This window comes from Neopelma chrysocephalum, unplaced genomic scaffold (assembly GCF_003984885.1).
Source record: "Neopelma chrysocephalum unplaced genomic scaffold, ASM398488v2 Primary Assembly neopelma1_86, whole genome shotgun sequence".
Classification (NCBI taxonomy): domain Eukaryota; kingdom Metazoa; phylum Chordata; class Aves; order Passeriformes; family Pipridae; genus Neopelma; species Neopelma chrysocephalum.
This window is the reverse complement of record NW_020897748.1, coordinates 5,792,628-5,820,309: the sequence shown is the minus strand read 5'-3', so window position 1 is coordinate 5,820,309 and position 27,682 is coordinate 5,792,628. Positions and strand designations below refer to the sequence as shown.

The window sequence follows — 27,682 nt, the reverse complement described above, 5'->3', positions numbered from 1 at the left end:
TGTGGTCTGCACTGTATAAAATTGACAAATCATTTAAGGGTATTTCAGTTGAGTGGGCAGCCCTGCACCCTTGCACAAAAAGAAACTTTTGGGTTTCAAAAAGAAACTTTTTTCAAAAAGAGGCTTGCGGGGTTTGGGGCATTCTCCTGCTAAGCAGCTGACTCCACAGCCTGTTCTCACTGGGACTGCCTGGCATCTGCCATGAGGGTCTGGGATGAAGGAAAGAGGGAGCAGAAGAGGCTAGTTGCATATAATGCTCAGGGAAGAAGCCTGATATTAGGAGGCAGAGAGTAAAAGTCAAGGTGAAATGAATCTGTCTGTGTCCTTGCAGCTCTACAACTTTTGGACATGTTGCTGCCAGTCATTGGTTACAGGTGAGCTTCCCAAAGCATTGTCTCATCCCTGGCAACTGGCACACTGCCTGGCCTGCAACACCCTAGGAGTGTCTGTTCTGATGGAAAGTTTTCTCTGAGCCCTTTTACAATTTGTTATAAGGGCCTTGGAGGCAGCAAGGGTCCCTGGGTTGCTGTAGCACTGCCAGCAAATCTGTAATGTTTTGCCCAGCTGCCTGGCAGCACACTTAACCCTGCAAGAGTTTGGAGTCTGGTTAAAGTACCTGGACAGGTCAGGGATTAGGCTGAATTGACCATAATAAAAAGGGATCCCCTCAGGCCACCAGTTTTTTAAAAAGGAAAAGACAGCAGAAGTTCCCGGCTTGTGTCTGGTGGAACGTATTCAAGTGCCAAAAGATGCTGTCATCTTGGACTCTGCCAGGGTAACCAGTTTTTGAATTATCCTCACTGCCTGACAAGGCTCGGGCAGATCAGGTGAGGAATCCTTCCTAGCTCTTGCAGATACAGACCTGTGTGGCAGGCAGCAAAAGGAATGCGGGTCCTTACTCTGTCTCTTGTTGAAATGGTATTGGGTAAACTCCCCTGCAGGGCACTCATAGTGCCAAGTTCTACCCTCTAACACATAAGTTCTACCCTCTAACAAATTCTGCAGTCTAACACACAAAAGTAACATGCACCAGCATGCCTGCACAGGGCGTGCAAGGCAGAGGATAAATGGCAGAAGAGGGAGATGTCTGTACCCAGCCACAGCGAGTGCTGCTGGTCTCATCCCTTCTGTCTCAGGTAGCAAAGCTGGAAACAGGCCTGTGGAACTTTCCCCAAGGGGACAGGTCTTATACTACCCTGTGTCCCTGCTAATGTGCAATAGTGATGTGCCCTGTGCACCCAAAAGGCCCTCAGATCTGAACACTAAAGATACGAGTCAGTTAAAATGACCTGGTTCATGAAGTGTAAGCTTCATGATGTGACTATTGCAGACAGTACACGTGTTGCCACAGGAACTCAGTGACAGGACTTCAGAAGACCAGCTGCCAACCTTGTGCTTTAATTACTCAATAACAGTCCCTCCTGTAAGTTTCTAAAAAAGAAAACATAGAGAAATGTGGAGATCTCAGTAGAACATGATAAGATTCTGGAACAAGTTGTTCTCTCTGCTGTTGCCTCCTTGCCCAAATGCCTGAGGCCTCTCTCACTCTTCTGTATCTGCTGTCACTTCTTTCCAGACTTGTCGGGGACAAGTCCTGGTGATGCAGTTTCTCGTTACTCACCTTTCCTCCTTCTGAGTGTTAGTCTGGTTTGCAGGGGTCCAAGCAAAGACATATAAACAAGAGCAGGGTTCACAACAGATACACCCACCTTCAATACAGCAGACACAACATTTAGCTCAATTTTGGCTCTGGTAAAAAAACATTCATTTGGTGAATTCCAATAAAATCCTTGTTATATTTGCACATGCCCAAAACCAGTTGGCACACCCCCAGCTTCCTCTCTTTCTCTCTCTCTCTCATCTCCCTCCCAACAACTTCACAACAATTTCAAAGAACAGATTGGCAAGTGGTTGAAAGAACACAAAGACCTTGTCCTTGTTAGCCAGAGAAAAAGTGCTGGCACCTGTATGTCAAGAACTTGTGACTTTTCAGTTTGCATGTTTCTTGCTAACACTGTTTATCCAGGTAGCACAGATGGGGCGTATCATTTGGCAAGCTCACCCCTAAGCTTTTTACAACAAAGATGATAACAGGTGCAAGATAAGGGATACAGACAAACCCAAGAATTCATTACAAAAAATTTGCATCCAAAGCGGCAGCAAGAGGACTTGGCTTTACTTTATCTTAAAAGCACACACTTTGTGATTCCATTCAAATATTAACTGTATTTGCATCCGATATTGTAAGTGTGTCACACTAGCCAACAATATGGAACTAAACTGTGTCTGTGTGGGCTTCAGCTCCTGTGCAAGGGCAGCCAAGCAAATCACCTCTTCTCATGGCAGCATGAATGCTTTAGGATGGGTCTTTAAAAACTAGAGACAAAATTCTGAAGAGATTACATTGTCCCCACAGAGCGCAGGATTTTCAAAGGCACTCATTAGATTAATAGAAAAGGCCTTTTAATTCTGAAGGTGTTATTTTGATCTCAGAATGGAAGCTGGGCAGTTAGGATGCACTAAACACTTGAAAACTTGGCCCCAAGTTCTGCTTTTGCCTGCTTGTGTGATCAAAGAATGTGGCACAGCTGTGTAGAGGTTCCTGGTCAGAGATCATCCATAACATACAGCCAGGAGAGAGTTAGTTAGAGACCAAGGTCAATTAGCATGATCTGAGTGCTGAAGCTATGTCTGTATTTTCAATTACTGTCTGTAGAAGTCCTATTTTAATCTGCTGTTTAAAAAGAGATAAGAGACTATCCTAACAAAAGATAGGTATCGAAAAGTTGCGTGACCTGAACATCCACTGTTTCACTCACAAGTCTGCAGTCTGAATCAGAAGTAATTGGGAGCTGGTAATACCTGGCCTTTACTTGATGGTGTACGTAAAGTGTGTTGATAGATCCATTCGTTTCATAAGAGTAAACCTCAATCCCAGGTAAAACCACAGGAGGCTTGAGAATGTCAGATGAGCAGCAATTCCTATTAGTGCAGTGGTGTATGCACATGGTTGGCAAAGGTGCCAGTGGATAAGGAAAAATTGCAATTTCTTTTCATTCTGAAGGACAGTCGCTCCAGCTCAGTCCTGTAGCACAAAGCCAAGGAGGCATGCAGTGGTCCTCACACTCCATAAATCACCAAGACCTTTGTGTCCCTCTGCTTTTAGCACACCATCTTGTACAACCTCATTTGTGCTTGAAACCAGGGAGTGAAAGAGCACAATAGTAACAAGAAATAAACAAAAGTTTACCAGCAATTTATCTACAGACAAACATACAACAAATAAAAAAATGCAGCTGCAAACAAAGATGAAACCCTTTCACTGCAACATCCTTTGGGAACTTTTCATCTACTTTGTAATTAAAGACTGAGATGATTAAACCATGGAAGATGGGAAAACTGCATTTTAAAGTGGCCTAGTGCTTATTAGCACATGCATTAATGTATTATTCTGTGGCCATGACTGAAACAACTGCCATTAAACACATTTTCTTAGTGCACTCCTTTAAACAAAGATTTTTGGTTGAATAATTTTAGTAGTTCAGGTAAAATAACTGCATAGGCCTGTTCACTGTGGCATGGAACTAGGCAGGAAACACTGTTGTTAGCCCACACAAATTTTTCTTTAACTCTGATAATCTTGAATCCAGGATTATTCAGATGAGGAAAATGAGAGGGAGAATATATCCTTGCCCATGTAAATGTAGAGAACAGACCTGCCAGATCACTGTGCATATTTCTGCTCTCTTCACTGGAGATGAGAGATCCCAGTGACCATCCTACATCCCAATGAACACCCCAGCTCTGGTCACCGGATATTCTGAGGCAGGTCTCTCTCTCTCCCCCTCTGTTCTCCTCTGCACGAAGAGTTTTTTGGTACATGACTATATGTAGACCTCCTAAACTTCAACCTGTGTTTGACCATGAGGGTCTCTTTTTCTCATTTCTGTGTTGACAAATAATATCTGGATTTTTTTTAACAAGAGTCAGCTATAATTGATCAGTGTTTCCATGTTTTCCTTGTCCGGAACTTGTTTGTTTGGTTTTTTCCCCAAAAATGCCAGGTTAGAGTAATAACTGAATTATCTCTGCCTAAACCAGCCATTGCTGTCACTAGCACTGCTGTCCAAGGATTTCAGAGTTTTGTCTGAGGAGTCAGAGGGACACAATACTTCAGTAAGAAGTACACATCAGAGAGGCAGTCACTTTTCAACTTCTGAGGGAAATACTGGAAAAGGTGATGAAATGTGCTCCTTAACACAAGGAGATAATTAAAAAAGGTTTGTGGTTGACTCTTACAATACTTCAATTTTTATATAGTGTTAAAAACTCACTAAAACATTAAGCCAAATCCTTACTTCCACTGAGCTGGCAGCACAAAAAGCTAACTTACTAGAATCTATACAGTCTTGAAGAAGCTTTTCAATAACTACACATGACACATGGAATATTTTTTTAAAGAAAAAAAGTAATTTAGTAAGAACAGTAAAGGTACAGAACAATAAGAAACATATGTCAGCACACTGAGAATGAGGTTGGGATTGTTTTTTATAAACAACTGGTTTATTTTTTTCTTATTACAGGTTTAAATCAGTTTAGCACCATTTTTGTTCATTCAGAGACTAAAAAAAGTTAATATTTTAAAAGATTTATTTATAATACCCTTGAGGTTTAGAGTATGTTTATGTAACCCTTCTGCCAGGAATTGGCAGCAGCTGAAAGAGCTGGATTCGTTTATCTAGGGGTTCTCTCTGAAAACTTAAACAAGCAGTTTCAGCCTCCACCCAAAGCTAAATGACCTCCTTTGGGTGTCCTGACAAACAATAAATCCTGCTCAAGGCATAGCAAGGGTTTAAAACAAGGTTCAGAGTTTCAAGACAAAGAGAACTTTGGAGATGAGGGAAAAGGAAGAAGAAAGACTCAGGGTAAGCCCACAAGAGCCACTAATCAATAAAATAAATAATGCTTAAATGATCCCTAACCTCCCACTCCTCCTTGCCTCTGTGACACAAAATAAGGGCTTGCTCTCATTTCCAAACAGATGCCTTGTCCATTGAACATCACTGCCCACTCAAAACTCTCCCTGTATTTACTGTGTGGCTTCACTTTGCAGCTAAGCTAATGAACATATGTATTGGTGCGCACAAACCAGGAGATCCTACCCTCTCCACAGCCCATTGCTCGCGCTGACGCTCAGCTGAGCATGCAGTGAACTGATTCAAGGCACCAAACTGGCAGATAAAGAACTTGTGAAAAAGAAAAGTGAGCAGTGGATAGGTTTCTGCTGGTTTAACTACCTGAATCAATTCACTGTAGTATAAAACAAAGGTCAAAGGTGGCACCAGGGAAGAGGATGGCATGGCTGGGGATAGAAAGAAAAGCCGGACTGCTGTTGTGTCTCTTCTAGTAGTAACAGCTAGCTTGGGTTAGCTACTAATAGGTTGGGCTGGTGAAGTTTCAAGATGAAACTGCTTTTAAGCATAGTGGCATTATTCTATGAATCTGCTGGCTTATTCCCATATAGGCCAAATTTTGAGGAAGCACAGATGCTCTATCCGTGCCTATGGGACTAATTCTATCTCTAAATAAAAGTCCAGCCAACCTGTAAGGTGGGAGGATCCCCTCTGCCAGCCAAAAGGAAGAAATAGGGCTTCTGATGCAAACCTTAAACACCACATTTTACTAAGGACAGAGCCCTGGGGCCAGCTTTGCTGCCCAGTGAGAACTGCTCTGCTCTACTCCCTCACACAGCAGATCAGCCCTAAGACTTTTCCAGGTCTCTCAGCTGCTTCTATGCCACACTGTCCACAGGGAGGAAGCTTTTAGAACTCAGCTTCCTCAAATTTTTGGGGCATCAGATTTAAAAAGCTAATCACAGAATTAATTAGGTTGGAAGAGACCTCCAAGCCCAACCTAACCCTGATCACCACCATGTCAACTAGACCATGGCAATAAGTGCCACATCCAGTCTTTCCTTAAACACTTCCAAGGAGGGTGACTCCACCACCTCCCCAGGCAGCCCATTCCAGTGCCAAATTACCCCTTCTGTGAAAAAATTCTTCCTAATGTCCAACCTAAACCTCCCCTGGTGCAGTTTAGGACTATGTCCTCTCATCCTGTCACTCGTTGCCTGGGAGAAGACACCAAACACCATGTGGCTACAATCTCCTTTCAGGGAGTTGTAGAGAGTAAGATCACTCCTGAGCCTTCTTTTCTCCAGGCTAAACAACCCCAGCTCCCTTAGCTGTTCCTCACAGGACTTGTGCTCCAGATCCTTCCCCAGCTCCGTTGCCCTTCTCTGGACCTGCTCCAGCACCTCAATGTCCTTCCTGTAGGGAGGAGCCCAGAACTGGACACAGCACTCGAGGTGGGACCTCACCAGTGCTGAGTACAGGGGGACAATCATTGCCCTGGTCCTGCTGGCCACACTATTCCTGATACAGGCCAGGATGCCAAAGGTCTTCTTGGCCACCCGGGCACACTGCTGGCTCATTTTCAGTCGGCTCTCGACCAGCACCCCCAGGTCCTTATCCGCCGGTCCGCTTTCGAATTACTCCGCCCCCAGCAGAGTGCCCGATCTCCCACGGAACGGAGGAATTCTCCCAAGAGTCTGTGGAAACCCAGCCGAAGGCGGCTCTTTGCCGGCGCCATTTGCAGCACACAAAGGGCCGCGGGGCTCCCGCAGCGCCCCGGCCGCGGCTCCGCGGGTGCCACCTGCCGGCGGCCCCCGCGCTGCGCGGGGCGGAGCGGGGCTGTGGCCATGGCGGGCACCATGGCGGGGGCAGCGCTGCGGCGCGGCCGGATCGGCCTCCGCCACCGCCTGGCGCGGCCGCCGGGACTCGGCGGCGGGAGGGCGGCGGCGGACTGGAGCCGGAGCCGGGCGGCGGCCGGAGGAGCGGTGCAGTACTGCGCCGAGCTGGTGCGGTGAGTGCCCGCGGCCTGGGGGCTGCAGGCGCGGCGGTGCGCGCTCTGCAGGGGAAGGCGCCGAGTCTGTCCCAGGAGGGCTAGACAGCGCTTCCCTCCCGATGGGGAAGCTGGCGAGTTCCCTTTTCAGGGGACTGGGATTCCCCCAGGCCGCCCTTGGCCTCTCCTGGCCCCGAAAATGGTCCCAGTGGCCGGCGCCAGTGGGCCGGCGGGACCGCGCCGTGTTGGGAGCGTGGAAAGCAGGCGGATATTTAACCTGCGTGGATGATTTACCCTGCACACAGGATCACAGAACCGATAGGGTTGGAACGGACCTCTGGAAGGCATTTCGTCCAGCCCCTTGCCAAGGCAGGGTCACCCAGGGCAGGTTACACAGGAACGCGTCCACGTGAGTTTTGAATGTCCCCGGAGAGACATTTGAATGTCTCCAGGAGATTCCCACGACCTCCCTGGGAAGCCTCCCACGGCAATCCACACACGCCCCCGCCCCTTCACTGCTGCATTTCTTCAGAAATTTTGAACATTTCAGTTTCTTTGCCTCGGGATTTTGGAGAGAGAGATCACTGAAGTGGTTGTTTAAAAATAATGGGTTTTGTCAGATCATCTTGGCTGCTGGGAAACAGCCAAGCTTCCCGAGTGCTTCCTAGAAAAATGGGCAAAAGCAGAGGATATCCGATAGCTGGACAGGCAGCTCAGTACCTTCTCTGTCCTGAATGCAGGAGGGAGGCTATGTTCCAGAAGCATGCATACATTTTTTTGTCAAATCTAAAGTGCTCCAAGAGGAGCAGGAGTACAGCTCAGGCACTTCCAGGCAAACCCACGTTTCCTGCCGGGCTTCTGAGCTGTAAACAACGTGCAGAGCCCCTTGACTGCTTTCTAATCCACAGAAGTTCAGTTCTTTTCAAAGTAAAACGTTTAACAAGTCTCTTTTTAAAGACCTAAGTAATTTCTCTTTGGATACTGTTGTCCTGGATGTTGACAAAAGCAGGGAGGCGGCTTCCAAGTGTGTACAGAAAGAATGGAACGGGATCGTCTTTTCCAAAGTGATGCTTGTAAAAGACAGAAAGGTGTGTGTGGTCAGCAGTAATGCCTGAGGTAGGAAAACTAATGGAAAGAAATGGGACAATCTTAAATGTTCAGTGCAGCAAAAAACAGCAGATCTATACGGATGCACCAGAGCACACAGGCAGGTTGCAGTTTCCTTGATAAAGCTTCAGAATATAGCTCTTTTCCTAGTTACTCTACCCAGGATTTGTTCACCTGATACTCAAGAGACCAGAGACTGTTTGTGCAGTTAATATACAAATAAAGGTAATGTATACAAGTAAAATGTTTTCAGTAACAAACAACTGTGAACAGAATAGTTAGGTTCGAAGGCACAGGAGCTGAGATAGTTGAATTAAAACTTTTTTAATATACATTTTTGTTAAATGATAAAAAGACTAGTTAGAAAAATACATGACCATTCAAAATAGTAAAGTGGAAGGTGGTTATGCTTTTGGCTTCATTTAATTGAAGCTGCTGTTCCCAGTAGCTCATATATTGCATGGAAATAATAAACTATAAAAAAAAGAAAAAGGAGTTATTATTCAAACAGAAATAAAACACCTGTGGCTGTGCAAGCATCAGCAATTCCCTAGTCCTCAATTCAATTCTCCCACACACTAAGAAGAACAAATGAGTTATGCTTTAAGGATATACATTTGTGCAAGTTTTTGCAATATGGAAGATGTCCTTTCTCTTGGGCTTTCCTTTTTATGTTAAGCAACTCTTTTAAAAGTTACTTAAAGCTATTTAGTTAAAAATACGTATCCCTAGTAGGTATGTTTTCTGTCTCTTGCTGCTTATGGTGTCTGCTCTGGAAGACAAGCTTGTGGCTTGATGGTATTATGGAGTTTCATAACATGGAGGAAATTCATTGTACTGAAAGTCCAGTAATGGTCATAGCCAGCTTTTCTTCTGTGTGTGGGTTCATACATAACATATACTTATGTGAGAGGAAAACTACAAAAAACACTCAATACCTGACTTAAGGTCATTCCCTTCTTTCTTCATTCCTTACACTAATACATGAAGGAAGTTGGGGTGAAACATGATCTATAGCAATATCAGTTTTATTTTACATTCTGTGGCTAAATAGATTTGCTACACTTCATTTTTAAGCTTGGAATAATTGAAAAAAACAACCAACTAGAAAACCAACATGTCAACACCATTACTCTAGGGAAGACAAATTTCTCTATTGTACTGCTGTGTACTTTGTGTAACCTGTTTCTTTCTGAAAGTAGAGGTGTTGCGTGAACAACTCAGGCAAACTGGAACTGGGAAAATGTGGCTGTAAACCTTGCAGCTCTGCCTAGAGTGGGCAAAACTTGGAATTACTACAGTCAGTCTTGAAAAAAATACTAGTTCAGAAACTGTCTTAATTAAGGGAAATTTGATGCATCTGTTCTTTAATACGAATGTGACCTTTAAAGCCCGCTAAAATTCACAGATGTAAATTTTTTTGTTTACGTTTGTGGATTTGCATCAAGCTCTAAAACAGGTTTCACAATCATTGTGAAAACTCTTAAGTGTTTGTTATCAGCTGCTGTAGGGTTAAGAACCTCTGTTAAAGCTCACTTCCTTTTTGTTTGATGCTAAAAGTAGCAACCCTACTAAAACCCTTGGTTTTAGTTTGGTTTTGGTATTTTAAGCTCATATTCCAAAGAAATATGAGTACATGGAAGAACAGCAAACTTCATGAAAACGAGCAAATGTGTTTTCCTTGACACCTGTTTCTCCACTTTCCAGGCGAAACTTGGAGTTGTTGGACTTGTTCTAACGAAGAATCAGGTTTTAGGCTTATCAGAAAGTACGCAAAAACATTGTTCAAAACAAGCAGTTTAGCTTTTCGGAAGTGGCCAGGTGATTTTATTAGCTGCAGTGATGTCTGAATTTGCAGTTTGTGATTCTGTGCACCGTGTTGTTTTTAATTTCATGGAACACCCATGTGGCCAAATGATGGCATGTCACTGCAGGGTGACAGTGGGTTGCCTGCAGCGAAACTGCCAGCTCCCAGAGTTTTTATGCTTTGAATATAATTGCCAATATAAACAAAAACTTAATGGTTAAGTGAGCACTCTTCTGCCAAGCTCCAAAGCACAATCTTTTAAAGAAATGTGGTTTCATGTTCGGAACAGAAATCTGGAGGTCGGACAAGCTGGATTCTTCTGCCACAGCCTTTCTTCTGCCTTTAGTCAGATATCTGAGATCTGGATTTCAGAGGTGCACTGAGAGTTCAGACAACCTCCCTTCTCTCTTGGAGTTTGTCTTATTTTAAGCTTAAAAACCGCTACTTTTGCAAAGTTTTGAACTGTAACTTATTGCTACTCCTTCAGGAGTTCAGTGCTAAGCAGTAACACACCCAATATACATAGAGCTATAAGTAACAAATATATTTTTTCATCCTTTTATAGAAAGCGTGACTATGAAGGGTTTCTGTGTTCTCTGCTGTTGCCTGCGGAATCTCGAACCTCTGCTTTTGCCTTGAGAGCCTTCAATGTGGAACTGGCTCAGGCAGGTATTAAAATATATTTGTGAACTCTGGAAATGTAAAATAACGATTTTGATATTGTAAATTACACTAGTAGGTTGTGTTTTGCCAAGATTAACTTTTTGTATTGTGAAGGGTAATGAATAACTAGTGCAATACAAACCTCCAGTTTTGAATGGCCCATGGAAAGTAGCCAGCCTCCCCCAGTTATTTTGCTGATGTGTATAGATTTTCTGGCTTTCCTCTTTGTCGTACTTTTTAAAATTAAAATTAAATTATAACAATTATAACAGGCAGTGGTCCTTGATACTGTTATGTGGTTGCATCTTCATCCTGGCTTCACATGCAGTGACTGAATCAGTCATGGCTAGGCTTCGCGAACGAAGATTTGGGAAGGGCTCTACCCACGGTTGTTGCAAGCGCGTTGGTGGCTAAAAAGGCCAATACGAGATAGGCATGACTGGTTGCAAAAAACACAGCAGAAAGACTCCTTAGATGGTATATTCTGCAAGGCACGATTCTTTCTGCGTTGTCTTTTCTCCTCAAGGGTGATCCTGCATGCTTTCTCAAAAGCATCAGCAGCGTTATAGATGGTGTGTCTCCAGGCCTCCCGATTGGAGGCCAGAGTAGACCAGTGACTGAATCAGTAAAGTGCAGCTAAATCCTGTCTGTAGAAGGTCTGTCAAAAACTTGGCTGATATAACCAGGACCAGGTCTTTGTTGGCAGAAGCAAGGTGAGGGAAAGGCTGCCAGGAGGGAAGTTTGCTGTCAGTGTAGTGGGAGAGGAGTGGCTGCAGTCTCTTTCCTTTGCTAGGTGGCCAGAAACTGCCAGTGCAGCCAGGAAACTTGGCAACGCTTGCCAGAAAGGAGTGATCCAGGAAATGAGCTGACCAGGCTAAACCCCTGACCAGCTCCTGTAGGCTGTGCTTCTGGCAACCCATGATGTGCTCTCCTGCACTGCTGGCACCACTGCTTCCTTTCCTTCTGGGAAGAAAGCTAGGGTGGGGGTCACCCAAGACTTAATCTCCATGGGTTTCAAAGTTCAGGTTGTGGGGAAGATTTCTTTTTTAGTTTATGTAGTGTTCACAAGCTGTATCGGGAATAAACATCAATTGAAAACTGAGCATTTTCCCTACTGAGTTTGGCTATGTCCTGTGTCTCTTTTCAGCATAGATAGACCAAGTGTCTTAAAGACACTGTGAATTTCACTCCAGATGTGTCCTTTCCAGATTAAAGACTCCATAACTCAGAAGACTACAGGTTTGATGCGGATGCAGTTCTGGAGGGAGGCTGTGGAAGACATATACTGCGATAACCCACCACGTCAGCCAGTTGCTACAGAACTGTGGAGGGTAAAATATGCCTTTATTGTCCTTAAGTTCACTTAACTTCAATATTACCATGGGAAATAATGTCAGTGTTTTGCGTGTGCTGTGTTACATAGTTAACAGCATTATTTTATATAAAACAGATAATGTAAATTGTGTTTGTGTTTCTGTGTGTAAGCTACCTACAAGCAAAGAGCTGAGTTGGAGAAGGAGGATATTTATGTGGGACCTGCTTGAAAGGTCAGACTTCTCTGAACCATCTGCTTTTTTCTCTTCTGTTTAGGTGAAGGGCTGAGTAAATTGTGGTAAGCCATAAGTTTGTAGTTGAAGTGCAGAAGTGTGCTTTTCTAAGCCGGTGCTAGTTACGACCGAGGAGATTCAGCTGTAGAAAAAGACAGAAAGTTGAGCACAGAAGGTGAACTAGCAAATAGGTATGAGGAAAGGCCCAAGACTTTATGCAGTTACTGGATAATAGGGAGAATCTTAATACAGTCTTCTCCTCACATCAAGAGCTGCATGGTGGCTTCTGTTTATGTGTTGCACAGATCTTTTTATGTGCATTGAGTAACAAGGATGTACTTGTGATCTTAACAGTTTATTGTTACCAAGATGCCCAAGTTCTGCAGGGACTAGAACATCACACATGAAATATTCCTACATATCTATCCCTTTGCTGACCATGGCCAAAGAAACAGAGGCTTTCTTCCAAATATTTCTGTTTCTACTTAGGACTGTCATTAATATGTTCAATGGGCTATTGAAGGTCTGAAGGCAGTGTAAATGGCAGTGTAAATCCCCTTGATGCTGATGTAAAACCACAATGATTTCATTGGTAGGTTGTCATCTAGTCCAGCTTGCCATTCAGAGATGATCTAACATCAAAGTTAGATCAGGTTATCAGGGTCACATTAAGGTGAATTTTGAATTTTTCGGGGATGGAAATTCCATATGTTGTTAACTTGACATCTTAGGGCCACGGACCGCAGCAAGTCTTTGGAGCAGCAAGTCCACAAGTGCTCCAAAAGAACAGCTACTCTTACTCTATAAGATCATACCTGGATTTAAACTAAAGATCTCTGAGTTCCTGGACAGGAAAAGCTGCAGTTTGTCTAAACCTCAGTAGCTGAATACAGTTGACATAGATCCATAGGTAGTTAGGTTTGTGGACCTGCTGAAAAACAGGCAGTGAAATGTGGAGTCTTTGTCCAAATATTTATCTGCATTGTTCCTGTTAAAATCCTAGGAAAAGCAGGACACTTGGTGTAACTCTGGGTTAGAACAATGCAGTTTCTGCAGGATTAGAGCATTTCTCTTGTTGCAGTTTTGGTTTCACTCAGCCTCATAAAACGGCCTGGGTTAGAAAGGACCTTGTAGATCATCTAGTTGCAGTGCCCCTGCCATGGACAGGGACACCTTCCACTAGACCAGGTTGCTCAAAGTCCCATCCAACTCGGCCTTGAACACTTTCAGGGATGGATGCAACTCTGCTGCACCTCCGAGACCACAAAAATTAGTCCTTTACAAAGAACCTTGGCCTCTCCCTGACTCTTCCTCCTTCAAATGTGACATAAAGCATAAGTGAGCATTTGTTCCTGTCTGTCAACACTCATGTTTAGATTAAAATTGAGATTTAAACTAAGATACACTTTGTTTAACTAAGAGAAAACATAGGTAATGCCAGGAAATAAAATAAAGCACTTGTTACAGTCACTTCTAGGGAAGACCAGAGCTATTCCTAGGTGTCTCCAGCTCAGATAAAGCATGTGCTTTAGCTACAGCAAAGCGTTCGTACAGTTAGAATGAAAACTGGCAAATATTGTGAGCCTTTTTATGGGATTATGGGAGTTGAAGATGTACTTAGCATTATACTTTAATGCAGATATTAAAGTGCAGAATCACTCGTTTACCATATCAATCTGTCTGTGCTTTTGCCTTTTATTTCCTTCTCTCTGTCTCTTTTCCAACAAATGGCAAACTTCCCAGGTACCAGATGGTTCTCTCCCAAAATGCTTTTATCTCCTTTCTAAGGAGCAACTTTAGTGTAGCCTAACTTATTTTTGCTTCTGAAGATATCCTCTCATTTAGTTGTCTGATTGAGCAGGTCAGGTACACTGTTAGTTGTGGATACGATTGTATCTTTTCTTTCAACTGCTTTTAATTTCAGGCTGCTTATATGTGTGTCAGAGTAGGGTGTGTGCATCAAAGCCCAGCCAGTCTCTTAGCAGAGGTGCCCTCTCCCTCCTGCCAACCTCCCCCCTTACTTTATTGCTGAGCTTGATGCCAAATGGTCTGGAATATCTCTTTGGTCAGCTGAGGTCAGCTGTCCTGGCTGTGTCCCCTCCCAACTCCTTGTGCACTCCCAGCCTCCTCCCTGGTGGGATGGTGTGAGCAGCAGAAAATGCCTTGACACTGTGTAATCACTGCGCAGCAGTAACTATAACAGCAGTTCTTAGCAACACCTTTTCCAGCACAAATCCAGAACACAGCCCCATAAAAGCTACTGTGAAGAAAATTGACTCTATCCCAGCCAAAGCCAGTACAGCATTCAGATACTGGGATACCAACTGCAGCCCTCCCAGCAGCTAGGGCCCAGTCATGCTCCTTTCTCACAAAACAGAAAATTGATTTTGAAGTGGAAGAAAGGATTGCCTATCTCTCTAGTGAGATTTCACCTCATGTGTGATTCCTCTAAAGGAAGACCAATATAATATAATCCAAACAGAACTGGTTGCGAAATAAGATGTTGAAGAATAATTCAGAAGGTATTTCTAGGAGCTCTGAAAGCTCTGAGCACTGCAGAGCACTGGAATGAACTGACAATTCAACCTTACCTGGCGACCTTTTCAGTCAAGATGTGATTTTTATTTCTGTACTTTGGCAAATACCCCAAGAATGACCTATATGAAGATCATGGTTTCACAAATGTCCAGGAATGTCATTGCAATTCTTAGAAAGAAGCATTTGGAAAGACACCTGAACTCACAAGTATTGCAGAGCTGTTAATAGAATTAGCATGTCTTTGCACAACAAAATCAATGTGTACTCTTTTTTTGCTGTTGAGTTTATATGAGGACAATTTGATTTTCCAGAATAAATTCTAATTTAACATGTTAAATGTGTTCCTGAACTTTTGTATATCCCAGAATACTCACATTTGGATTCCTAAAGTTTTATGCACTAGTAAAGTAGATAAATAGCCTTTAATAGTATTTCTTTAATTATTAATAGCTCATTTCTTTAATTATTAATAGCTCATTTCTTGGTGACTTTAATATAAATTTATACAGCAGCTGTATAAATTATTCCTACTTATCTGTCCATTTTGAACATATGAAGAGTGAGGCCTAATTCTCCATTCGTTTCTGGTAGAAGAAGCCAGTTTTGAAAGCTTGAGAAGTGAGGAACTGTGTGTTTGAATGAAGGTAGCTTAAAATGGATGTAGTGTTCAAATTGCATAATTTAGCAGAATTCATTTTGGAGCTTTAAGTCTTGACCTGTGACTATTTAAAGGATTTAGTTTACAAAATGATACTCGAGGTGAACAAGTGAGAATCAAAGCTGACATTTGTAGTTGTAACTTAAAATTTGTCTTTTCACATACTGAGTACTGTCTCAAGCAGAATTTGTTGAATCAACAAGATCTGGTCTTGTCAAACCTTGAAAAAATATTTACTAATATGATGGATGTAAAGAAGTTGAAAGTGAGCTATTAAGCTAAATGGTGAGAAATCTGCTCCACAAATCTTGTTTATAAATGTTTATATGTGTGAGTGTAGCCTTTCTGACAATGTGTTCTGGAAAATTCAATGTGTGTAATTAAGAGGATTGAAGGTAAGTTGATAGAATGAAGTGGTACAGGAAGGAAGTTAAGTACAAGATAAAAGCCAAAAGAATGTATGAATATGAGATGCTGTGAGATACATTTTAAACAAACCCAGAATATTCAGTATAATACTTTGTTAGGTTGCTGTCTTTACAGTATGTATTGGTATGCTGTACTGATGTTTTCTTGAAAATGTATAGGGGACGTATTTTTTATTGCTTGACTCTGGAGGAAACTGTTCTTTTTGGAAAGTGAACATAGTTTTCTGCAAATATTATGTGGGAATGTATGAGTCCAAGAATAAATTACTTGCAAAAACATTTTTAAAGAAAAGCTTTTAGTTAGCTGGCTTGATGTCCGATATTTCATTTTTGTGTGCAGCAACTTGCACACAAATTGCAGTAAATGTCATTTGAAAATTTCTGTATTTGAATCTCTGTATTCTTGTATTAAATATCTAAAATGTATTTCAGCCTTCAGAATGCAGTACTACCATCACTTTGTATACATTAACATGGAGGTTTTATTTGATAATTTTCAGGCTGTCAAGAGGCATAATTTGACTAAAATGTGGTTCATGAAGATCATTGATGAAAGAGTAAGTATTTACCATTAAGAGTCTGATTCTAGTTTTAGTCATATTTGACTTTTCTCTTCCTTATTTTTACGTGCTTATGTGTAGAACAAAAGCTTATATAATTCATCTTTTCCAGACAGCAGTATTTCTCTTTAAAAATGATGCTGCTATATTTCTTTTTAATTCTCCCTTGATGCCACTCTTCATAGTTTCTGCTCTTTTCTGGCCAGAATGGCTAATAGAATCCTTTGTTTATTTTTGCTTTAAAATAGGTGTAATTTGTGAGTCCACATAGATGTAGGGTCTCAAAAATTAAATGCCCCTTCTGAACCTTTCTGCCACACTTTTCTGCTTCTTATCATGGCTGTGGAGTTTTTCCTAAGCAGTGTTGTAAACTGGAGCATTCAAATCACATGAATTTTAAAATATCCACCCTTTTCTGGGAAAAAACGAGGAAGAATTTCACTGGTACAGTGATGCTGCTACCAGCTCTGACACAAGGGCAAGAATGAAAAGCGGGGGGCAGGAATTTCTTAAACTATTTTTATTGCTAAAGTTAGTATGTCATGAAGTTATACATTGAGAAAATTGATGGTCAGTTACTTGCAGAGTATCATTGCTATGAAAGACTTCAGAGTTTCTTAATCTTAAAGCTGGTTCTTAATCCTATGACTGGTATGTTTTAACCACAGAAACCACTAGGACAGGAAGAATGCTGGAGGATGTTATATTTTTTGGTGTATTTTATTAGATACTACATTATTTGGGTGTATTTTATTATTTTTGGCTGTATTATTTATTAGAGGCCCTAAGTTGATCTGGGGGCTGGAACACCTTGCCTATGCAGACAGGCTGAGAAATGTGGGGCTGTTGGTCCCTTAGAAGAGAAGGCTCTGGGGGATAGCACCTTATAGCACCCTCCAGTACCTGAAGGGGGCTACAGGAGGCTGCAGAGGGACTTTTCACAAGGGCATGTAGTGATAGGACAAGAGGGAATGGCCTTAAGCTGAAGAAAGGTAGGTTTAGATTAGATCTTAGGAAGAAATTCCTTATTATGAGGGTGGTGAGGCACTGGAACAGGTTGCCTAGAGAGTTTGTGGACTGCCCATGAGGTGTTCAAGGCCAGGTTGCAACTTGCTCTATTAGAAGGTGTCCCTGCCCATGGCAGGGGGAGTTGGAGTCAGATGATCTGTAAGGTTCCTTTCAGCCCAAACCATTCCATGATTCTAAGAGTCAATGATTTGGATATGACTTTGAAACTCGTATGTATTTGATAGATTTTATGCATGTTTTAAACCATACATTCATATTTACCCAAATTTCTCTGTGCTTCAGTTGCAAAATAACTATTAAAATTGAAAACCTCATGGTGTAAGAATACCATATGATGTTTTGTTTTGGCTGTATCTTTTTTTAATGAAGAATTCTGATTTCATATTACTGCAGAAAGTTATATTTGCTCCAGTAAGCAGACATGGCTGCAGTTGCATGTAGTTGATTATGTTAGACTTGCTATAAGCTTTAACGATTGCTTCTATCTGAGTTTATACTTTTCTGTCTCTAAATTTAGTCCTTTTTTTGTTCTGTTAGTGAATTAGGTTGCCATGACCGTAGTAATAAACTTGTGTAAATAGAAGTTATGTTTTACTGAAGTTCTGTGTTTATATTACAGGAGAAGAATTTGGATGATAGGGCATACCGTAATATCCAGGAGCTCGAAACGTATGCTGAGAACACTCAGAGTGCTCTCTTGTACCTCACCTTGGAAATGCTGGGTAGGTGTTTTGCCCTTTTTAGGTTTTGTTGTTGACTCATTAGTGCAGGTACAATATTTATTGATGTTTCAAAAAGCCCATTCTTTTCCCACTGGAGTTTACTTTCATAGAAGTTGCCTTAGGTAATACTTCATATATCTTTTGAATGTGGACTCGTACTGGAGCTATCCTAGACCTATGCTTTCCTTGGAAGCTGCTCAGTGCAGAGCTCATTGAAGTGCAGTTTCCTACTGCTCCATTCTTTGTTGCTTTGTTTTGTCTCTTCTTGCTCTTATGTGTGGTAAATTCAACTCTTCACTATATTTAGATTTTCCTACAGAACACAAGGTGCTGTAGATATTCTGCAGCTGTTGTTCTGTATTGCAGTGATGTACACTGATTATCTTGAAACAGCCAACTTCCCAATCTATAAACTTCCCTTGGTGATGTTTTAAATTTGGGTCTGAATCCTCTTAGAAGTAGGTTAACTATCAATAGTTGAATAGCTAGAAAAAATGCAACAAAGATAATCTTTGTGGTCAAGAGCTAGTTTCTGTGTCGTGTCTAACATAAGAGTTACAGATTGGGAAAGAACTGTTCATCTGTAGTGAAGAAAAGGGTAATTTTCTTTTAGGTGTCTGTTGCACTATGGAAGTATTTCCTGTATGAGCTCAGATGTAGAAAAAAGGTGGAAAAAACTGTTATTTAGTAGTATTTAGTACTGTAGTAGCAATATTTTCTTCTTGTCTATCAGAGTAGTCTGATGGAAGGCCAATACTGAGGCTAAAAGAGTTAATTAAAATGAAATGAAAAGAATTAAAAAGAGATATGGTGAGCACATTATTCTTTGGAAGAAATGAGGAACTTATCTCTTAACATCTGATGTTTGCTTCCTCAGTAGGAAATCAGTGAAATGTTGCAAGTGTCTTTCTGAACCTCTGATTGAAGAAATGTAGGAGTATGAGAAATGTCAAAGTCTTTCATTCTGAGAAATGTTTTTGATCCTGAATAAGTTCAGTCGTGCTTGGGTCACTCCTAGTACAAATAGATAAATCTGTTTTTGAAAATGGCTATGGAGGCTCTAGATATTCTAGGTGTTCTATTGTCATGTTTAACTTCTCTTAAATATATGAATATAATAAAGTATCTAAGCAAAAGTCTCCTTCACTGCATATTAAACAGTTAACTTCTCTAATTTTTTCTCCATAAACAGGGAAACTAATCGAACCCTTTCTTGGTGTTCCCCATCAGCAATCTTTTTTAGATTGGGTGGACCTGGTTTCATTGCAGGTCATGTTTGCTAAATTTCTTGTCCTTTTTAGATTCTTTGTTCCTGACCAGTCTCCAGTGAGTGTGTCTCTCTCCCTGTACTAGTGCTGTTTTATTCTTACTGATTTCAGATTATCTCTCATTTTGACTGGTAATTGTGTCAGCCAAAGTCCTCGTACCTCCTCTCAACTCCTGTCATTTAAAAATATTAATGGTTGTGCTGTCTGATTAATTGCCTCAGTAATTAGGAGTTTGATACTACTAAATAATTCTGTTAAACCTTTTAAGAATGTCACTTTTGGGATATATTCCCATGTTGAGCACGAGTCACTGCTAACTGTGAGCTTTTTTTTCCCCCCAAATTCCTAGTTATATGTAAATCCTGAGCTGCCCAGTCAGTATCAGTAAGTTATATCCATTGATTCCTCCAAGACATACTTTGCTTTCTCTGTAGTTAATTTATAGCCACTGTTTTGCAGAGGCTTTTGAGACCCATTGAAGGCCCAGAGAGGCTTCTGCTGTGAATCTGATATGCCTGGTATAATTTTCAGAAGTTAGTTGGGCTCACTGACTGTAATTCCTGTATCCTCATTTCTTTCTTTATAGAATGCTGCTTCTGCTAGAGCTTTTATGAGTTTTAATTTCAATTTTCCTTTAAATTTTCATTTTATCCTGGGTCAGTCCTGTGAAAACATTACAGCTTTATGATCCCTCTTTCAGTTCTCACAGTTGTGTGACTGTGCAGTAACTAAAGTTACTTTTCTGTTGTTTTGGTGATCTGATTCAGTTTTCCTCATTGCCAGAAACAGCACAAGGGAGGGAGCAGAAATATGGGTTTGGGGGGTGAAGCGTAGGATCATTCTCTTTGGCTTCACTACCATGATGAATCAGCTGCAGTTAATCATGAAACCACACTGTAAGGATTAATGCTTGTCAGGAATCTCACACTTGAATGACTTTTTTTGGCAGGAAAAACAGTTCTTGGGATACTGATATCCTGGGAGAGGACATATCAATGAAAATGAGTTTGAGTACTGATGTGTTCTATCTGAATAGGTGCTGCTGTGCTACGTATACCCTTTGCAGACACTGCAACAAAATAATAGGCATCTTACTCCCGAATGTGGAAATCAATGACTTTTCCTGCTGCTTTGCACCTCTGAGATGAGATCTCAAGGCAATTTATGCACAGAATGTTCTGTCATGGACCAATGCACTTAGCTTTCCTAAAGTATGACTGCGTTACGCATCAGGGAAGACCATACTCCTCAAAAGCTCTGACTGCATGTTTCTAAACATATTATTTCTGCAATTTTAGGTGTGAGGGACATCCATGCTGACCATGCAGCCAGTCACATTGGGAAAGCACAAGGCATAGTTACCTGTTTAAGAGCAACTCCGTATCATAGCACAAGACAAAAGGTCTTTCTTCCCATGGACATTTGTATGTTGGTGAGAGAAGCAATTTGTCTGGAATTGAGCAGTATAATGTTTCTAACTGTGTTTCTCAGTGATAGATATGAGATCATGATTTATTCTGCCAGAAAGAAACAGGACTTTTTTTCTTTAATTTAACTTTCTGCTGTGGCCTAGTAATATGCCATTGTCATGGTTTTGTATCCTTTGGGAGGTGAGAGGAGTGACCTTCAAGAAACTCTAGGGTTTCTTTTTGGTTTTTTGTTTGGTTGGTTTTGGGGTTTGTGTGTTTGTTTTTTGGGGGGTTGTTTGTTTTATTTGTTTGTTTTTATTAAATGTAATATTTTAATTTTCAGGAATTTTTCCATTAATGTATAAAAATGCAACTATGTAATGGGGCCTTGGTTTTGTGGTTTGGGGTTGGATGTGGTGGGTTTTTTTGGTTTTTTGTTTTGTTGTTTTTTTTTTTTTAATTTTCATATGACCATAAAGGAAGCACTGTGAGAAATTTTGTTTCTGAACAATCTTCTTGCATTTCTCTTTGTTACCTTTTCATAAATGTACTGGTGGTTTTGGGGGTTTTTTTGTTCCATATTTGACAGCTATAGGCACACATTCCATACATTGCTGTAGGAGATGGTATAGTCCTCCAATTTAAACTATACACCTAATTTGCATTGGAATTTAACACACCGTGCAACTTAAGTAGGATGGGATTAAAGCTCAGAATTTTTCATTAATGTTCTGTGGCTCGATCTGCAGCATCTCAACTGTAATTCCTTCATTTCCAGTCTTTATTTCTAAATGTTAATGCTGTTCTTTTTCTCCTTAACCAAAATTTTTGCAATTATGGTGATGACTAAGGCAGTTTTGTTAGTATTTTCTGAATATAATCTCAATACAATTAAAAGTTTTGATTTGAAGTTTAGTAATGTAGGTAGTTGCAAAAAATGTAGATGCTAATATAGGTCAGGGTTATAAGACTGGAGAAGGAACTGCACCCTGCTTGCAGCCCTTCTGGGACTTCATGGTATGGGAGGCCTTCCAAATTTTCAGCTTTTCAAACATAGCCTGAAAATTCAGTCATTCCTTGCCATGGAAGGTGTTTTGCAGTGAAACTAAAAAAAGCTTGCATCCCTTCTGTGAAGACTGAAGACTGTAAGCATTTCATCTGCTGGCAAGTATTGCAGAGTTCTCCTGGAGCCTCTACCTCCTGTGAAGCCCACCAGCCTACATTTATACAGCTTTCACATGCCTCACTGTTGTTGAGAGGAACAGGCAGCTGGTGCAATTCTGAATATGCCATATTGTGTCTCACATTAGTATCTGTAGTAAAAGAATAAAGTTGGGGTTGGTTTCTTTTGAGGTTTGGAGGGGTGGTTTTCCAGTGGATCTGTTTTTTTGCTGTTTGGTTTTTGAGGTTTGGTTGTTGGTTGGTTGGGTTTTTTTGCAAGCCTGGTGGTGCACACCAATCCCAAAATTTCAAAAGTCAGCATGGCTTCTTGTGTTAGCTGTTACTGGCTTGCTTCTGCTTAATATCTATTCTTGGTTCATGGTTTTAAAAATTGGGTATTTAAACTGATCTAAATTCCCCAAACTTTAAAATCTGACTTGGTTGTCCTACTGACCACAAAGATTTAGGGAGCAAAATCATGCAGAAAGAATCTGTACCAACTGTTCTCTGTGATTTCTTGAATTTTTTTTTAAGCGATTGACCAAAAAAAAAAGGCATTAAAAAAGGAGGGAGCAGTAGTAAAACATTTAGGCTGTTTTAGTATTTTGTCCTTAGTTTGGTTGCTAGAACATATTTTTGAGAAGTTAAAATGGAAAATTGGTATTTATGGTGGGTTTTTTTCTCTTTTTGATTTTGTTTTTCCTTCCTATGTCTAGCATGGAGTTTCACAAGAGGATTTCATAAGGGGCAAGCAAGAGAAAAATGTGAGAGATGTAATTTATGACATTGCCAGCCAGGCCCATATTCATCTAGAACATGTGAGATTCCTTTTCTTTTATTTATTTAAATAAACATAACTGATTTGTTGTTATATGACTTAAAACTGCATACTTAATTTCTAATATTTTGCCTTTAATTATTTTGGGAGTTTAAATTAAAAAAACCCCAACCTTTAAATATTACTACTTCTTTATGAATATTATACTTATCTTTATGTACAGGAGACAGTTTACTCACAGCCAGGTCCAATTTGTTATATATAAATGCTGCCTAAGCGACTTATTACTGGAAGAGAAACTTCAGGCAGACTTTCGTGAATGCAGCTATGTGCCAGCATGGGATCAGCACCATAGAAAGCACCTCTGCATATGGTATTTCACAGCACAGTGAAATGGCTGCCAGGAAAACAGAGCATGTTGCCTTTAACTGCTGGTTAGTGTGTGTGGGAGAGGGGATTCATTCCCTACCATGACCAGCCATGCCCAGAATTATGTTGGGTAAAGTGTTTTTTGTTTATATCTTTTCTGGCATACAGCCAAGTGAATTATGAAAGACTTTACTTGCTTGGAACAGTGAATTATGAGCCCCGAAGAACTGCAGAGTTCTACTCTATTTTTCTTTCATGCTTTTATTTTAGCTACACTCTGAATTGCTTGTTGGTGCATAGTACAAAAGCAAAAGAATGTTTCATCAGCAATGCTTGGTCTGCCTCCATCTGGAAAATAAAACTTGCAAGAAGCACTGTAAAGAGCTGCTTATGTCTACAAGTACATGTCTGTGTATACTTTGAGTATTGCCCTCAGTGCTTCCAGTCAAGGTAGTCTGGAAAGATACCACTTCAGAGTAAAGAAATGCCAGATTTATCTCTGCATTTGCACCATTGATATAATCCTCAATTACAGCATTATCTGTGATCACAGGATTTTTTGCAGTAGAAATAGGAGAGCCCTTTTCTGAAGGTAAAATGAGGGATCTCTGGTTTGTTCAGTCAGGTGTTAGTTAATTGATTAATGTTTTTATTTTATGTTAATAGTATGTGTATATTATAACAGCTCTCCAGAACCTACGGGGTCCTACAAGAGAGCCAGAGAGGGACTTTTTACAAGGGCATGTAGGACAAGGGGAGTGAAAGAGGGCAGGTTTAGATTAGATACTAGGAAGAAATTCTTTACTGTGAGGGTGGTGAGGCACTGGCACAGGCTGCCCAGAGAAGCTGTGGATGCCTCATCCCTGGAAGTGCTCAAGGCCGGTTTGGATGAGGATTTGAGCAACCTGGTCTATAGTGGGAGGTATCCCTGCCCATGGAAGGGGGGGTTGGAACCAGACCATCCCTTCCAACCCAAACCATTCTATGATTCTATGTAGCCTTGAGCTTTATTTTTTATAGACTAATTCTAATTTGCATTAACGCATTCCTGTTCACACTGTTTCTTTTGATGTCTCAGTTTTTGTGGTCACATGCCCAGGAAAACTGTTTATTCCATTTAGAAGTAGGGAACAGAGGCAAAGAAAATGCAACATCAAAACTGTCCACTACCTTTGTTCAAGCTGAAATATTTTGATTTTTCTTTTTTTATTCTCCACCTGTCATCCCATAATGCACAGCGTTTAAAACCCATTGACTTTGGTTGCAATTGTGGCTTACAAAAATGCCAAGTGCCTGGTCTGAAATGCCTCATATCAGGGACGGGAGGCATGGAAAATGAATAATGTGTATTTATGGTCTACATCTTTAAAATTTGGTTCCTGGTATTGTGTGGATACTTTGGGACAGAAGCAGGAAGAGAATTCAGTTCTTCAGAACTTTTCAGATAATTTGATAATTCATACTGCCTTAGTCCCCTCGCTTCCAGAATGCCTACCAGCTTCTGAAGAGAACAGGCCTCCTTTCTTCCCACTGCATTCCTAGAGCCCTGCCCATGTTATACACTGGGAGGGTCCTGAGGAAAATATGCAATGTGATCATGTAATTGGAGACTATACAGAAAAGTATAAACACGAGGAAACCAGATTAGGGCAGCATTAGCATTTCATTCAACTGAATGTTGGTCTTGGCACCCTCTCCCCTTTTTCTTTTAATGGATGGGTTATATCACCTTAATTAAAATTTAAAAATTCCTCTCTGAATACTTGCTCCATCGTCATCAGTGAAGAATAGTTGACAGTGCAGGATCTCTATATAGAGTGTTCAAAGCACTTGAACTGGCTATAACTGGCAGCAGTAACAGGATATTGGCCTCCTTAATAATCAGATGATCTTTGTTAATGCAAGGACAAAGGTACTTTCTCCCCTAATGGCTGAAATGGGCTTTTGCTGGCAAGGTTTGCTGGGTATTTCAAGATTTAAGGTGAATGTAGTGGGCTGGTGCCTTTAAATGCATCTGTTCTCCTGTATAAAATCACCATCTTGTTTTGCCTGAGGGTCTTTTGAACCACTTATCCTTTGTTTTAGTTGGAATTACAGGGTAGGGTAAAGTTTAAACCTGAAGACAGGTTTCGACAATCTCAGCATTTGTTACACAAACCACATATTTTAGAGGATGAGGACAACAGTTACCAGCCCCATTTCACAGCCAGAAGACATATAATCCTAAAATACAGAATTGAGTCTCAGCAATGCTATAGGAAGCATATTGTAGTAATGTGGCCCTTAATCTTGGCAGAAAAATTTCAGGAGTGTGGTCAGGGACTGATGACCAGCAGAGGGCAAAATAAGATAATGAAGATTGTAGTTTTCCTTAGGAGTTCTGTGTTTTATTAGAATAAAAGCATATAATAAACATTCTGTCAGTCCCACAGTCCCCCTTTGAAAGCCTGTGAATACATTTACATATTCTCCTCCTTCCTCTTAAGCACCCTTTGTTAAAAGAGGGTGTCCTTTTGGCTTTTTGCATTTATCTCAGTTATGCTACATCATTATGGGCTCAATTTACCAAGGAAGATAACATGCTTTCTGAATGACATGCAACCCATTCTGGGTTAAGAAAGTCAAGCAAGACTACTTCTTTTTTTCATCTCGCAATTAATAATAGTAAGGCAAGACATTAGATCAGGGAGGAACATTTTTCTTTTTTAGAGATAGATATACAAAAAGTTTTAAAATAATTTGCCTTCTAAAAGATTGAGTATTTTTTCCTTCCAAAGTTTCAGGCTGATTTTTCTCAGTTGTCTGGAAAAATCTGTGAAAAACTATCAGAAACTCATACGTTCTTGTCAGTATTTGTAAAGGGTTGGTTTGTTTTAACCTGTAAGAAAAGGCAAAACAAGGAGGGATTTTGTGTTTATAAATAAACATTACAGGAAGACTGGCTTCAGCTCTGTTAGAGGAACCTGAGCTGAACATGAGTTTAAATTGTAGATTTGATTCAGCCTTGCTTTAGATGTGATATGTAAATACTGAGGAACTGAGATAATTTTGAAGTCCCAGAAATGCAATGGGAGCATTTACAACTGGGCTCCTGGGGCTGATGGCAACATTAGACCAAAAAGATGCACTGAGAGAAATGCATTTCTGGTCTTCCATAATTTCTGTCTATTGGCATGCAGAGAGTTATTTGGGTTGTGGGGTGGGGGAAAGGTTAAATTGTTTATTAAACCAGATGCAACTTGGGACTTTGTTGGAACAAGGGATGCTAATTTACATTGATTTATAATATGTAATCTTTAAGTCTGTCAAACCACATAAATATTTTAGCGGGCCTCTCCCAGTATTACATACTTACTGTGTAACTGCTTTTGTACACAGTGAGGGATGGTGCTGGCTTGCATATAATAAAAAGTTACACGTTCAGGATGTCAAAATAAAAAGGGATGAAGCTCATAAAACAGTTTGTTGCCTCTAACCATTCTACATAGTACTTGATGTTTAATCTGAAATGTTAAATTCTTCTGATAAGTACGTTTGTTTTTGTTTTGTTTTTCCCCCCACCTTACCCCATTTACTTTTAGGCTAGATCTTTCAGTAAGAAAGTTCCCGCGAAGGCGTATCCTGCTTTTTTCTGTACGGTGGGTGTGATATCATGCACTCTTTAAGTGATGGACTCATTCCTCTGCTAATGTTTGTGAAGAGTATCAAATTAAGCATGGTTAACTACTGCTTCATGTGTCTGTTTTGGGAGGATGTAATACCTAAAACTCACAAAGATCAATCATAATGTGTGCCTGACTGTGGAGCCTTACAGTTTTGATCAACACTTTTAATCCTTCTCCTTTAACTACATCATTTCACCCAAGATGTCTGTATATTCATAGACTGCCATTCTGATGCAAGAGCCCAAAATCTTGTCTATTTTTATAATTTGCTGTTTGGTCTAGTAAAAGATAATGCTTCTCTTCACAAAACCTGATTTTTTTATGTGCTTGAAATGTGATGGTTATGCTACCACTTAATAACACAGACAAACTGTCAAGCCTTTTTGCAGTTTCTCATTTGGTTTCATGTATTGTTTTTTTAAACTTAATGCCCAATTATTTGTGTGCACCATATGGATTAAGCTTTTTTTCTTCTTTTCTAGGTTGCTTTAGATGATTTTTTACATAACATGCAAAAAGTGGACTTCAATATATTTCATCCAAGCTTACAAAAGAAGAGTACATTATTACCGTTGCATTTGTATATTAGATCTTGGAAAAAAACATATTAAAGTTTGTTTTGTTTTTTTTTTAATATGGGTTCAGAGTGCTGAGTTTTTTTCTTTAATGTCTCAACTTGATAGAATTGTGAAGTGTCTAACTTCACACTTCTGCAAAGTGCAGTTCTGGGAAACAGCAGATGCACATGAACTGTAGCTGTCAGCTTGCTGGCAGTAGTTAAGTTTATTCTTGGAATTTGAGGCTGGATATCTCTGTTTCACGTCTGCCAAGTCATATGTCCTTGTCTGAGATTACTTTTCTTGTCTTTCCTGTAATAACAGCAATATGACAGAATTTTTCTTGGACAAATTCTGTGCTAATGGATACTTCTGACAGTTGTCACTCTTCACTGAAAAAAGCAAAAAAAACCTCCAAAACCCAAGCCAACAAACAAAATCTGCTTGCTTTATGCCCAGAAGCAGTTACAGTAAATGCCCTATAAATCAGCTAAGCAGTTCTATTCAGTACAA

The 27,682-nt window shown here is 40.5% G+C and overlaps 1 protein-coding gene across 6 annotated transcripts; it reads left to right on the top strand.

Annotated features, from left to right (window-relative positions):
• The first annotated feature begins 6,833 nt into the window (after positions 1-6,833).
• Positions 6,834-27,244, top strand: NDUFAF6 (NADH:ubiquinone oxidoreductase complex assembly factor 6). Of its 6 annotated transcripts, none has more exons than XM_027692305.1 (9): positions 6,834-6,924; positions 10,383-10,486; positions 11,689-11,811; positions 16,152-16,208; positions 17,860-17,962; positions 20,529-20,662; positions 22,517-22,618; positions 26,529-26,585; positions 27,095-27,244. In XM_027692305.1, exons 2-9 carry the CDS (start codon positions 10,466-10,468, stop codon positions 27,221-27,223), a joined length of 726 nt encoding a protein of 241 aa, XP_027548106.1. In that variant the 5' UTR covers positions 6,834-6,924; positions 10,383-10,465; the 3' UTR covers positions 27,224-27,244. The 6 variants fall into 6 exon arrangements, with proteins under 6 accessions (XP_027548106.1, XP_027548109.1, XP_027548108.1 ...); XM_027692311.1 differs by having other exon boundaries at positions 6,839-6,924; positions 10,383-10,482; XM_027692308.1 differs by lacking the exon at positions 11,689-11,811.
• Positions 27,245-27,682: the final 438 nt, after the last annotated feature.

What these genes read in the sequence shown, in the direction of transcription:
- NDUFAF6 (XM_027692305.1), top strand. Translation starts at nt 10,466, where the DNA reads ATGTGGAACTGGCTCAGGCAG. An exon ending in CCCATATTCATCTAGAACAT is followed by an intron (nt 22,619 to 26,528) that starts GTGAGATTCCTT and finishes ATTTACTTTTAG; the next exon opens with GCTAGATCTTTCAGTAAGAA. An exon ending in ATCCTGCTTTTTTCTGTACG is followed by an intron (nt 26,586 to 27,094) that starts GTGGGTGTGATA and finishes CTTCTTTTCTAG; the next exon opens with GTTGCTTTAGATGATTTTTT.